This window comes from Microcebus murinus, chromosome 11 (genome assembly GCF_040939455.1).
Source record: "Microcebus murinus isolate Inina chromosome 11, M.murinus_Inina_mat1.0, whole genome shotgun sequence".
Taxonomy (NCBI): Eukaryota; Metazoa; Chordata; class Mammalia; order Primates; family Cheirogaleidae; genus Microcebus; species Microcebus murinus.
The window spans coordinates 48,664,949-48,678,726 of NC_134114.1; the positions used below are offsets into that span (position 1 = coordinate 48,664,949).

The 13,778-nt window shown below is 42.7% G+C and overlaps 1 protein-coding gene across 13 annotated transcripts in view; it reads left to right on the top strand.

Moving 5' to 3' along the window:
* Positions 1-13,778, top strand: part of MAST4 (microtubule associated serine/threonine kinase family member 4) — a 516,707-nt gene that overhangs the window by 486,090 nt on the left and 16,839 nt on the right. For 8 of the 13 annotated variants that reach the window (XM_076008062.1, XM_012784115.2, XM_076008065.1 and 5 more), the window contains 7 exons: positions 1,012-1,134; positions 1,343-1,455; positions 3,332-3,459; positions 4,158-4,393; positions 8,401-8,601; positions 11,228-11,457; positions 12,348-12,470. In XM_076008062.1, coding sequence (XP_075864177.1) covers positions 1,012-1,134; positions 1,343-1,455; positions 3,332-3,459; positions 4,158-4,393; positions 8,401-8,601; positions 11,228-11,457; positions 12,348-12,470 — 1,154 coding nt within the window. The remainder of the gene's footprint in view (positions 1-1,011; positions 1,135-1,342; positions 1,456-3,331; positions 3,460-4,157; positions 4,394-8,400; positions 8,602-11,227; positions 11,458-12,347; positions 12,471-13,778) is intronic. The other 5 variants (XM_076008063.1, XM_076008064.1, XM_076008071.1 and 2 more) reach the window with 1 other exon arrangement.

Genomic DNA, 13,778 nt, shown 5'->3' on the forward strand with positions numbered 1-13,778 from the left:
ACCCACAGCACATTTTCCATTCAGCTTGCATTTCTCATCCTGTTCCTTTTGTACCCCACAGAGGACAGGATGAGAGGCATGGGTGACAACTGCAGGAAAGAGGCATTTACATTGCACCTAGAGGAGATCTCCTGGCAGGGAGGGTGATTAGACCCTAGTATTTGTCTTCCTGAGCAATCTCTCGTCCTAGTTGTTTTTAGGATTGATTCTTTGTCATCTCCCCCTCAACAGTGTGTGTGCCGGTGGTAGGGTTGGGGGTCTGCCCTCCCGCTGTGATTTCATAGTGTGTACCTTCTTCTCTTTACATGTTTTGATGGGACCTGTCCTTTAACTTCACTCCTTAAAATCATGAACTGAATTAAAAAATATTCACTGACTTGTGTTATCATGCTGACGTGGCAAAAAGAAGCCTAACACTTAGGAATTGTGATTGGTTTTTATTGGAGGCATTGTAAATCTATAAAACAGATTCGTTGGTTTCTTACTTAAAAATCTGTATTCCACAGAATCTATTTCCTACCTACGTTAATGAGCAATCCAATAAAATGGAATGGTAACCAGTATATATAGTATTTTAGAAAATGTCATTATTTTTAACCTTAACCTCCAGAGGAAATATTGCTGTGAACACATTCTACACCTTGTTAAAATTTCTTTGCATTTTTAATGAGCGGGTCTGCTTTGGGCCAACATGCATCCACATCCCCAGGTTTGGCATAATGCGATTGTAAGTGGTCGCATCATTAACCATTGAAAAATGGAAGAAGTCATGGAAACATTAACAAAGAAAAACTGTGCCATAGCAACTGCTGTTAGCAAAATCAAATCTCCTACTGAGAAATTGTCAGAAACTTTTTTTTGGTTTTGGTTGTATGGTGAAAAAGTATGATTTCCATGTGTTCTTTATTTCTCTGAAAAATTTTTAAAATTGTTCTTAAAAACTGATCTTTACCTTTGCCTACAAGACAGTTTAACACTTTGTTCTCTGTCTCTGCCCGCCCTGCCCTCCAGGTGGTGCCTACGAAGTCAAACAGCATCGGTTCTTCCGTTCGTTAGACTGGAACAGTTTGCTGAGACAGAAGGCAGAATTCATTCCCCAGCTGGAATCTGAGGATGACACCAGTTATTTTGATAGTATGTGCATTATCTGACGTAAAACATTGTTTGACCTTTACTTCATAAAAAAAAAAAAAATCAGCTACGCTTTTGAACCTTCCAATCTCATACCAGTGGGTTCCTAAACATGTAATGTTGATTTGATACAGATACTCATATTTAAAATATGTAAATGAGAAGCCGCAATTCTGAGTAATTGGAACTCTTCCCAAACATTTCTCCTCAGCGCGGTCAGAGAAGTATCATCATATGGAAACGGAGGAAGAAGATGACACAAATGATGAAGACTTTAATGTGGAAATAAGGCAGTTTTCTTCTTGTTCACACAGATTTTCAAAAGTAAGTGAAATGTGGCATAAACATACAGAGTCTCTCTGGGAGACTCTCCCACTGGCCAGATATTTGGCACCCCTGAACAGCTGGGTAGGACTGTAAAACTGCCTACCCTTTGGGTGGGGGGGGCGACTTCAGGTCTCCTGTGCTTAAAATTACTTTGTGTTTAGGAAAGGTGACCTCATCAGCTTGATGGTCCAGAGTCCCTACCCTGCTGTGGAAGTATATTCCTCTCTTTCCACAAATTGTGATCCTTTATCCTTGGAGGCGTAACTTCACTTTGCACACGAAGTCCTCTTTTTGGAACGTGTGGTGACTGTGCCTTGCCTGTCGCTCGGCCTGTCTCAATGCCAGGCTGTGGAGGCACCAGCCGTGTCTTTCATCCTGTGATGAAGAATGTGAGCGTCACTGTGCGCAGAGCCCTCTCTAGGTATCACCCATTGTATGACACAGGGAGAAGGCTCCGTCCTTGACATAGGCAAAGATATGGGGGACAGTCGACTTTGGAATCAGAATCTGTCGTAACCAGTAATAGAAACTGTAAGTCACTTTGAAAAGGCAGTAGGAAGCCAAGCTAGAATTTTGGGAATGGTAGGTGACAATAAAATGGATGCTTGAGAAAGATGCCCTTTTATGGATATCGGTGAGATCAGAAAACAATCAAAACAAACAAATCTGATATTCTGAGACAGGGTGGGTCCCTAGGAAAAATGGAAATCAACCTGAGGGCACCCTACCTCCCTTTTGCTATTTTCAGTAGCAACATATTTTCTGTTGCCATGGCATTTTGCATGATGATTGTTTAGCTTTTCTGTAACATTTAGTGATTTTAAAGTGCTCTGTAGCTTTTTCCAAGTGATTACATAGAGTGCACCGGCAGATTGGCCAGCATTACCCTCCCTGTTTACAGGAATGACAATAGAGTGGGTTTCCCTGGAGAGGGGGGTGGCAAGTCCGTCCCAGAGCCAGGGCAAAAGCTTTGCTAATGTTGAGTGTGGGCTCAGACCAGGACCTGTTCTCTGGCCTATCAAAGCCCACCCTAAACACTTTCCCTCTTTGCCTTGGCTGGTATTTCATTTTCTGCTGTTTCCTGTTCTTTAGCCACCGTCCTGTTACTCCCACTAGATTGTAGGAGGGCTGATGGCCATTGCCATGAGAGCAGCACATGGCTGAGTGGGGTGGTAGGGCTTCATACACTGGGCCCTGAGCCTCCCCGCTTTACTTCCATCTTCCCTACAGGACAGCAGAGATTTAGAGGTGGACAGAGACCTTGGGCTTGCCTGAGCTCTGATCCCCTTCAGGAATGCCAATACCATCATGTGAGGCTACCTGTCTATATAGGCGATTTGTAAACCAAAACAGTAATTCTGGCTCTTATAACCAAATATGTACTGTATCCCCCCCCACCCGCCTCCCTGCCCAATTCTTGAAAGAGATAATTTATTCTTTACTTTGCACTCAATTCCAATTCATTTTTCTCCTTCCTACCCCTGACTGGTGGCCATTAAATCTTTTTCTCCGTTATTTTCTTTTTCCGATTGACTTCATGGTTAAAAAGTAATCTAAGATGTGTATTGATTCCCAGGCCTAGAAACCCCAGTGCATCTATGGATTTAGTTTGCAGATGAAAAGTCCACACCGAGGTATGGTGAAAGAGGATGATGGATTCATAGCTCCCTACTCGAAAAAAAAAAAAAAAAACACTCCGTGACCCTTCATCTCAGGATTCAAATAAACAGCATTGGAAAGTACTTTATGACTACATGATATCAGTTCAAAATTTAGTTATCCTATCAGGTTTTTCTCTCAAGACTTGGGTTTTTTTTTTTTTTTTTTTTTTTTTCTGACAAACACTTTCTAGATGATATTATTTGCCTTCCAGGTTTTCAGCAGTATAGATCGAATAACTCAGAATTCAGGAGAAGAAAAGGAAGACTCAGGAGACAAAACCAAAAGCACAACCTTGCCATCCACAGAAACATTAAGTTGGAGTTCGGAATATTCTGAAATGTATGTGAAATGCCTTTTAAAAAACATCATGAGCAGTAGCTAATAGAGCAGTGTCTCTTAAACTTTAGAGAAAATCAGAGTCCCTGGGGGCGTGTGAAAACACAGATTGCTGGGCCCCCTCCCAGACTTTCTAATGCAGTAGATCTGGGATGGAGCCTGAGAATGTGCATTTCTAACAAATTCCCGGTCGTGCTGTGCTGCTAGTCTGGGTACCAAATTCTAAGAATCATTGCACTAGGCCGGGCGTGGTGGCTCACAACTGTAATCCTAGCACTCTGGGAGGCCGAGGTGGGTGGATCACTCAAGATCAGGAGTTCGAAACCAGCCTGAGCAAGAGCAAGACCCCGTCTCTACTATAAATAGAAAGAAATTAATTGGACAACAACTAAAAATATATAGAAAAAATCAGCCGGGCATGGTGGCGCATGCCTGTAGTCCCAGCTACTCGGGAGGCTGAGGCAGTAGTATCACTTGAGCCAAGGAGTTTGAGGTTGCTGTGAGCTAGGCTGATGCCATGGCACTCTAGCCCGGGCAAATAGAGCGAGACTGTGTCTCAAGAAAAAAAAAAAAAAAAAAAAAACCATTGTACTGAACGGGTCTTGGTTAGAGGCTCATCCAAGACCCATTTTCACCTGGCTTCTTCCAAAATGCACCTTCAACAGTATGTATATATGACTGTGTTTTTGTTTTTAATGAAGGCAACAGTTGTCAACCTCCAACTCTTCAGACACTGAAAGCAACAAACGTAAACTCAGCTCTGGCCTGCTTCCCAAACTGGCTATTTCAACAGAAGGAGAACAAGATGTAGCTGCCCCCTGCCCTGGAGACCCCCGTGAGGAGCCAGAAAAGCCAGCTCTTCCTCCTGAAGAGTGTGCGCAGGAGGAACCCGAGGTCACCACCCCTGCCAGCACAATCAGCAGCTCCACCCTGTCGGGTAAGCCCCTGGGCACGGTGCCTGCTGTCCTTGTCCACCACCCGAAGAAGTGACTCTGAGTGCTCGGAGTCCCAGCCAGGCGGTAGCAAGGGGTGCTTTATGCCACTAGACTCCCTCCATGGCCCTCCTTCTTGGGTGAAGGGCATGATCTTCCTGAGAGCTAAGATCAGGTTCCAGACCCCTCCATAGTGCTCGGCCCCACAGCACTAAGGTTTGACCTTGGAGCCAGCCTTGGCTTTCACGGCCGGGTTTCCTTGGGACCCGTTGATGGCAGTCAGCGCATGCCAAGGGAGCACGATCTCAGTTGTTGATGCGATGACGTGCCTTTTGAAGTTGCATCTAACTCAGAGTTAAGGGTAAGGGACAATATCAAATAGTCAAATCATCAAAATTGCCTTTGAAAGACATTTTCAATCACTCATAAGGTTCAAGATAAAGCCAGATTTCCCTCTAACATTGAAATGGATGGTTACTTCTTTGAAGGCATTGGCTTTTGGTAAGGGGTCCGGCTGTATCTCTTCACAGCAGATTCATGCTGAGTGCTGTTAGATGCTTGTGCCATGAGGTTCATGGATGCCTTCTGCGTGTCTAGAACAGAGGGGGAAGAGGAGAGTCGGAAATACCAACACGATTTAAATCGGTATTTTTTTGTGCATGTGGAATAATTCCATTTCAGACAAAAGTTCCCTTCCCAGTCTCTGGGCAACAGAGTAAGAAACTTCTGAGACATCTTTGCCGGTTTAGGAGGCAGTCAGAGGGTTTGAGCCTTTTCTTTGAAAGTGCGTTTGTAACATTACCTTTGTGTGAAGTGACCTTCCTAACAAGAGTGTCTTCACAGGTTTTTAAAGTGCTTAATGTACCATGGATATTTGTTAGCTCTTAATAATGGAGGCGTCCTCATTAGATAATCAAACTTGCACTTCCCTCGGGGCAAGCCTCTAAGTACATTTAAAATATCATTTGATTTATAAAAATGTTATATCCTTGTATGGAGCCATTTATTTAAAAAAATCATGGATTTGGCTTAGGGTCACTATAGTAAATGTTTTCATTAGGCCATATTCAATATGCTGTATTGTTAACCATGAATGATTCCAAGACTTTTCATCAATTTTTTTTTAACTAACTGAGTATTTATAGTGTACATTTTTTAAAGAAAAAATCATTTCAAGAAAACAAATCTTACAGGCTGGATTTATTTCAGCCTCACTAAAGAGTGGCTCTGTGGAACTTCACATGTGCTTACAGTTTACTGTCAGGAAAAATAGTGTTGGGTTTTCTTCTTTTCTCTCTTCACCTCAGTTCTGGGTTCCTTGTTGGATAATTCCACCTATCCTAACTATAAAAGCCCAGAGAATAGCAATATAGAAGTGGTAGAGTGGCAACCTCTGACCATTGTTAACTCATTTCGGTTCTCAAAGGTAAATATTAGTGGTTGGTTACACAGGTGTCTATCTGTTTCTCAGCAGTCTAACTCCAAATAGAGTGCATTCATCTCCATTTAAAATGTATTCTCACTACAGTGAATTGTTTACCATCTCTTAGTGTCCTCAGCCTCCTTACCATCAGAAAGGTAGGAGGTAAAGGGAGGGGGAAGAGTGCCTAAGCATTTGATTGATTACTTTCATAATTAAAAAAAAATCTGCCTGGGCCCTGCCATGCATTTTGATTAATAGATTCAAACTACCTTTCTCTGTCTCCCCCCACTTCTGCCCCCAGCACATACTAAAAATAATCAGAGACCTCGGGGGCTGCACAGAATAGAGAGACGAGCTGATTTGCTTATAGCCAAGTGTAATTAGGGAATCTGAAAACTGTGACTACAGTAAAATTAAATGTGTTGATTTTTATATTGCTCCACCATCAAAAAGAAGGAACCCTTGACATTTAGAGAACATTAAGGTGACATTATCCACCATTGGCGGAGAAGAGGCACATGCTCACGTGCGGTTCTGCAAAATGAGATGGCAGAGACAGGAGGGAGGGCGACGGGAGGTTGTATATCCGCACTCTGGCATTGAGGGAAGTCCAGCTTTACACCTGTTTCCCTTTTTTCACGACTACATTGTATTTGAATCCGTGAAAAGTAAAAGTGTTGAAGCCTTAGGTGTGTTGCTCGAATGCTTCCAAGCAGTTACTCAGTTACTCATGGTGAAGAGATTTGGCTTTTCATGTTATACTTGTGTCATCCAGACCAAAGTAGAAAGACGAAGGAAGTGTGTAAATAAGCCGAAGGTAAGCTTAAGTTTTGTGAGATGAGAGTTTTTAACTATGAAGTAGTTTTTATTAAGTCCTTCAGCAGTGGATTTCTTCAAGGGATTAGAATATGCTGTTAAGTGAGAGTGAGTTTAGCATATAGGAGCAAAAAGCTGGTAGGAGTTTGCCTTAGAAGTATCTTGCTCTGTTGGTCAGTTGGGTGTTACATGGAAGTCCATGCATCTTTTTTCTGTACACACAGCACAGGAGATGGCCATGAGGTGTGCTGTGCCCAAGTCTCGAGCCTCCTTAGCTTAACGGGGACCACAGCTGTAAGGTCTGTGCCACCTGCACGAGCTGGGGCCAAACCACAAGCAGTGCAGTTGAGTGGTGTGTGTACATAGCAGTGCAACAGGAATGTCAGTCAAGTCTAACTAAGCCTAACTCTTTCGTAGGCAAAGAACGTCATGTGGTCAGCACTTTTTTTTTTTTTTTTTTTTTTTTTTTATTTTTAACTTCTTTTCCAAACAAGTCAGTTGTCTGAAGTCAGCACTTTAAAATGTGCTGGCTGATCTTTCAAAGGATCATTTATAATTACATTAAATACTCTGTGTAGATATCCTAAGGTGAAGATGGGAGTTGGTTGTCAAGTGCAGGAGGCTTATACTGTAGCATTTAGAAGTAAAAATGAGATGAGCATTGCCTCTTCTGGATAGACAAAACTGTTTTTTTCTTTGAAAAGAGGAAGAGAAAAAATAGAAACTACTAACATGGGAAAGAAAGAGTAGGAGAAACCACAGTGGGTAGCTGCTCAGCTCTTCTCCGGGGGACTCAGTGTGTCTTCCTGCTGGAGATCTTTCTTTACTCTCAGCCTCTGCAGCCACCAGACCGACACCAGTCATTTTCCGTTTCTGTGGCCGCCTACGTGCTTACACTCTCTTATGCTCCACTGTTGAGGGGAATCCTAATTTTTTAACTTAAAAATAAAAAAAACTCCAGTTTATATGAAAGATGAATAAAATTAAAAATAAAGAAGGTATGTCTTAGAGGGCATGGGAAGTAACTTCAGGGAGGATAAATGTATGACATAGTGTCTAGATTAAAAGCCAGGAAGATGAAGTGGGCTGTTGAGTAATGTGGTGAGTCACATCCTTTGTCTTTGTCTTATCCTTTGACATTGACAAGGACCCTAGAGTGGAAGGAGGAATATGGCGTGAGAAGTCCTAGGAGGCACGTTAGGCTCCTTCTGCGAGTTACGTACCTGCGCCTAGTGTGAGGTGTGCCCTAGGAGATGACACAGACATAAGCCTACGTAGAGGGATGGGGTGCTGCCCAGTGACAAAATTATTATCAACAGCATATTGATAGTGATGATCAACGGTTTCAAAGAGTAACCATGGTGTGAAGTGGGGGGTCATGGTGTTCATAGTAATGTTTGGGTCGTAGCCTGGCCTTTCCAGGTGGGGGGTGGTTGAGGGAGAATTATCTCTGCAAGGGTTCTAAAGTATAGACTGTAGAAAGTAATTTATTCCTCTAGTTAAAGAGAGTCATTGGTGGAGAATTAGCAGAGTTGTGTGCAAATAGAATGAAGCCTGAATGGTCACCTCTCCTGTCTCTTCCTCTTTCACATCACCTTTCTCAAACCAGTCCTGTGTTTTTAATGTTCTGACGCCGGATGGACGTGCTAGCCACGTTGGGAATATGTTTTCCAGCATTCTCTTCCTCCTCTCCTTCTCTCCCTCTCTCCTCCTCTCCCCTCCTCTCCTATCCTAGATTTTCCTGAACATGTTTATCCCTTCTTCTTTGTACAGTTGGCAGTTTTTCAGAGCACTTGGATCAGATAAATGGACGGAGCGAGTGTGTGGACAGTACAGATAATTCCTCAAAGCCTTCCGGTGACCCCGCCTCTCACATGGCTCGACAGCGATTAGAAAGCACAGAAAAAAAGAAACTCTCGGGGAAAGTCACAAAGTCCCTCTCTGCCAGTGCTCTGTCCCTCGTGATCCCAGGAGGTAGAGAGACACCTGCTCGCATGAAACCGTGTGATGTGTGCATGTGCCCCCGCGTGGCATGCTGGCTGAGATGCGAGACCGCTTGCGGCCATGACGGGGACCGCCCCGCATCGGGGGAGCAGGGCAGCCTGTTCCATCTCACCCTTCTGCATCAGGAGATGGGAGAGGCTTCCTGCCCACGGAGGCTTATTTCTTTCATTTCCTTCCATTTCCTTTTCCCTTCTCCCTCCAAGTTAAAGGATAAATTTCCCTCCCCTGAATTATTTTTCTTCTCTAGACTATGTATTATTTATACACTTTACAGAGCTGTTTACAGCATCTGCGTTGGGAAGCTAAGTATAGTTTTCCTCATCTAATTAATGAGGAAACAGACACAGAGAATGTGAGCTTTTCATTGGTGGAGGGGCAGAGTCACAGCATTGAAATGATAAGTTTTCCCAACACTGTCAGTTGAGCTATGCTTCCTCCTACTGGTAGTCAAATCATTTTCTGCCCTTTTTTGGAAAACTGGACTTAATGACGGTTTTGTTGAATTGCAGCATTTTCCCACAACCTGGCTTTGCCTGTACTTATCACTAAGTCCATAGTAACTCCACTGGCAGAGATAAAATATGTACCCCAATGGCTGTGATATCATTTCAATGACAGCAAGAGAGGGGAAATGGGACGTGAACTATATTGCAGATGGCTTGTATTTGGAAGAATACAGACCATGTATAAAAGGGATTGTTTACATTTTTTAAATTTCATATTTGTGCAGAAAGAAATTTGATATAAACAAATGCTCATTTGGGAGTAGTACTCACTGTAGCAGATGCAGTTTCTGGGAGATGTCCCACTTAGCACTATGGGACACACACCTCTCTCTCTAGTCTGAGTGTTCATAACCCAAGTATAGTGGTCCTAGTGCAGCTGTACAATAGGGAAGGTAAGTTTGATGTGGTCCAGTGTACTTTTTGAACACTGATATGGAAGCCCATACTTTGGTAAAATAGGGAAATTACTCAATTTGGGAAGATAAGGGAGACCATCACGAGGTAAAAAAACGAGGAGCTTGGCTTTTCAGCCTTTGGGGCTGATATGTGTCCACTCTGTCCTTTTCCCACCTGCATGTTTTGAAGTTCCTTGCCCACCAGTGTGCACTTCTTCACCTGGCCCTTGATTAGACAGCAGGGAGCCAGCAAAAGGGAACCAAGAGGCCATGTGAAGGCAAAAGAGTGAAGGAGCATGGATAGCAAGTGGCATGTTTGGCTTTGCTCTTTGGACAAGCATAAAAATGGGAACAATGGTGGTATGGATACTTTCAGCTCACTGGGACCACAGTGGAACTTGCCACACCCTGGTGAGCCTTCAGTAGCACCGGGCACTTTGTAGCCTGGCTCCAACTAAGCTCACATTTAAACCTCAGCATCTTTTATAGATTATTCTACCTTTTCTCAAACACACACGCACACATATATACACATGCAATTTCACATCAGCACTTAACACCTGTTTAGATCCACATAGATGGAACGGTGCTATGAACAATAAATTAAAAGTGTATTTGTGTTTCAGTTCATTTTTGTTACTATAACAAAATACCTCAGACTGGATGATAGGTAAAGAACAGAATTTATCGTTCGTAGCTCTGGAGGCGGGACGTGCGAGATCAAGGTGCCAGCTGATTCAGTGTCTGGTGAGGGCTCGTTCCTCAGAGGTGGCACCGCCTATGTGTCCTCACGTGGCAGAGGAGCAAACAAGCTCCCTTAGGCCTCTTTTATAGTGGTACTAATCCCATTCATGAGGGAGTAGAACCTCATGGCCTAATCACTTCCCGAAGGCCCCACCTGTTAACATCTCCACCTCTGGGGTCAGGTTTCAACATATGAATTTGAGAGGAACACAAGCAATCGGACCATAGCAATTTGCTTAGAAAACAGAGTAGAATTGGCATTTGGGGATATGAACTGAGTTTCTGTTAACATTTCTCTATCTCACCAACATTATCCTCTTAGAAACCTTATCAGAATTTATAGATAATATGTGAAGAGAATCAGCTGTAACCATACTAATGAGTTATTCTTTTATAGAGAAGTCACCATTTCCTTGTTTTCTTCATTAAAATTCTTTAATCAGTACTGGTTAAATAGCATTGTAGAAAGCAGCTGGTAAATTAATAAATTGCTTTCCTGGGCACGTGTGTTGAACAGGACCGTGTTAAAGTTGCTTAGTGCAGGATTTGGAGTCCCCATGTCTCTCACTGTAGAACATAAAGTCTTCTGTGCGTGAGGACATACTTGAAACCCATGCATCTATGACTTATTTCTTTAGTTAAAATATATTAAGTAAAAATATCACAGCCAGAAAGTTGCTAATTAGCATCTTTTAATTAGTGTGGCCAACTAAGAAAGTATAACTTTAGGGTATTAACTGAAAAATTCGTTAAAATAGAAACACTTTTAAGTTTGCCTGATAGGCTTCTGTTCCGAAATCCATGTTTACATCTTCTTTATTTTGCTGTTGGAAATGAATGGGTTTGTTTTGTGACCGTGCTCCCAGTCCTGGCAGGGCCCACATGGTGAGGGCTTGCTCCATGGATGTGTGTGGCCAAGGCCAGCTTCGGTGACCGGCTTCTTTGTTGCAGATATGTTTGCTGTCTCCCCACTGGGAAGTCCAATGTCTCCCCATTCCCTGTCCTCGGACCCTTCTTCTTCGCGAGATTCCTCTCCCAGCCGAGACTCTTCAGGAGCTTCTGCCAGTCCACACCAGCCCGTCGTGATCTACAGTTCAGGGAAGAACTATGGCTTCAACATGAGAGGCATCCGGGTGTACGTGGGAGACAGTGACGTTTATACAGTGCACCATATCATTTGGGTGAGACCAACAGTCTCTCATACTTGCTATTAGTTTTCATGTTCAGCCAAGCTGGAGACTGGATAAATTGACTGAGGCAGAGTTAATAGCGAATGTCTTTTCTTTTAAGATGGCTGTGGCGATGGGTTTCATTTTCCATTTAGAGCTCTTTCCCTCTGTCTATGTGGTAGAATTGAATTTAGCAAAAACTAATCATTTCTCATAATTCTGTCCAGTTTTCATGTTTGATCATCCACTCTCATTAATACATACCAAGCTGACAGATGTAGTCAAAGGCAGTCTAATATCCATCCTTCTTTCATTCTCTTTTTTTTTTTCCTGGTCTTTTTTTTTTTTTTTGAGACAGAGTCTCACTTTGTTGCCCAGGCTAGAGTGAGTGCCATGGCGTCAGCCTAGCTCACAGCAACCTCAAACTCCTGGGCTCAAGCGTTCCTCCTGCCTCAGCCTCCCAAGTAGCTGGGACTACAGGCATGCGCCACCATGCCCAGCTAATTTTTTCTATATATATTAGTTGGCCAATTAATTTCTTTCTATTTATAGTAGAGACGGGGTCTCACTCTTGCTCAGGCTGGTTTCGAACTCCTGACCTGGAGCAATCCGCCCGCCTCGGCCTCCCAGAGTGCTAGGATTACAGGCGTCAGCCACTGCGCCCGGCCCCTGGTCTTTTTAAAAATTACCTTCTCAGTTCACTTGAAAATTTTCAAGGAACTGTAGGAATTATACAATTTTGGAACAATAACAGAATAGGAAGAGTAACCATGCCTTTTTGATTTTCTATTAGGAGCTTAGAACCATTTGCTAATTAACTCAGAATATCTGCCAGAGAAAGAGTAGGTGTTAGGGCTGTCATTTGTTTGGTTACAAATATATTCTCTCCTCTTGGACTGTAGAATGTGGAAGAAGGGAGTCCGGCGTGCCAGGCAGGCCTGAAGGCTGGGGATCTCATCACCCACATCAATGGAGAACCAGTGCACGGACTTGTCCACACGGAAGTTGTAGAGCTCCTGCTAAAGGTATTGCCGTTTTTATGTCAGAGCCATGCAGATGAGGCACGTAGCCCAAAGGAACTAGTACCAGAAGGTTGACTGCTCTGTGGCACACCCATGCCGTCAGTCTCATTACTGAGAAAGTATTCAGTAGTCTGAGGTTTAATATGAAGACAAAGATATTATGAATTCTCTGGTTTTATATTCTGGAATAATAATCCTTATATCTGCATGCTCATTCCCTGACTTACTTTTGCTTCTCATTCTCTGTTGCAAATAGTACGAATTCTCTTTGTTTACATACCTCACACAGTGACATCTGTTTGGGAATCACCTGTCCTAACGGGGAACTTCTTCAGGAACTTTCTAGTGTAGTAGAAGACAAAATAGTATTAAACCGTGAGATTGTATTTGAAGGTTTAGTCTGAGAATCAGAGTTCCTTTGAGGGACAAAATTGCAAATATATACAAGTGTACTATAAATTATAAAAAGAAGTGATAGTGCAGTTGCAAAGATGTGAAAACAACCCAAGTGCCCATCAATCCATGAGTGGATTAATAAAATGTGGTATATGTATACCATGGAGCACTATTCAGCTTTAAGAAATAACCAATGGTGATATAGCACCTCTTGTATTTTCCTGGATAGAGCTGGAACCCATTCTACTAAGTGAATATCCCAGGAATGGAAAAATAAGCACCACATGTACTCACTAGCAAATTGGTTTCACTGATCAACACCTAAGTGCACATATAGCAATAACATTTATCGGGCGTCGGGCAGGTGGGAGGGAGGGGGGAGGAGGGGATGGGTATATATATACATAATGAGTGCAGTGCGCACCATTTGGGAGATGGACACGCTTGAAGCTCTGACTCCGAGGAGAAGGGGCGGGGGGGGGGGTGGAAGGCAACACATGTAACCTAAATATTTGTACCCCCGTAATATGCTGAAATTAAAAAAAATAAAAATAAAACAATAAGTGATAGTGGAAGGATGGATTCTAGCTATTATTAGGCTTCCCTCTCCCTTTTCAAATTAACTTAAATGAGGATCAATTTCTGTTTAAAATGTAACCTCCATAGAGTCTGTGGGGTAAGAAGCTCACGTGAATATAAACAGAGAAAGAGTGTTACACAGATCCTCTTAGGCAGTTCTGTTGAGTTATTTCCTTTGCCACCTGCTGACTTTAGAATATAAAGTTATAGCTCCAAATAATCTGGTTAAAACAAATAAAGATGAATTTATATACTTGACTTAAAATTTTCTCAGAAAAAGAAGGCTATGTTATCTGTGATGTGAAATACAATTCCTGCTTGTGGGATTATTTTACA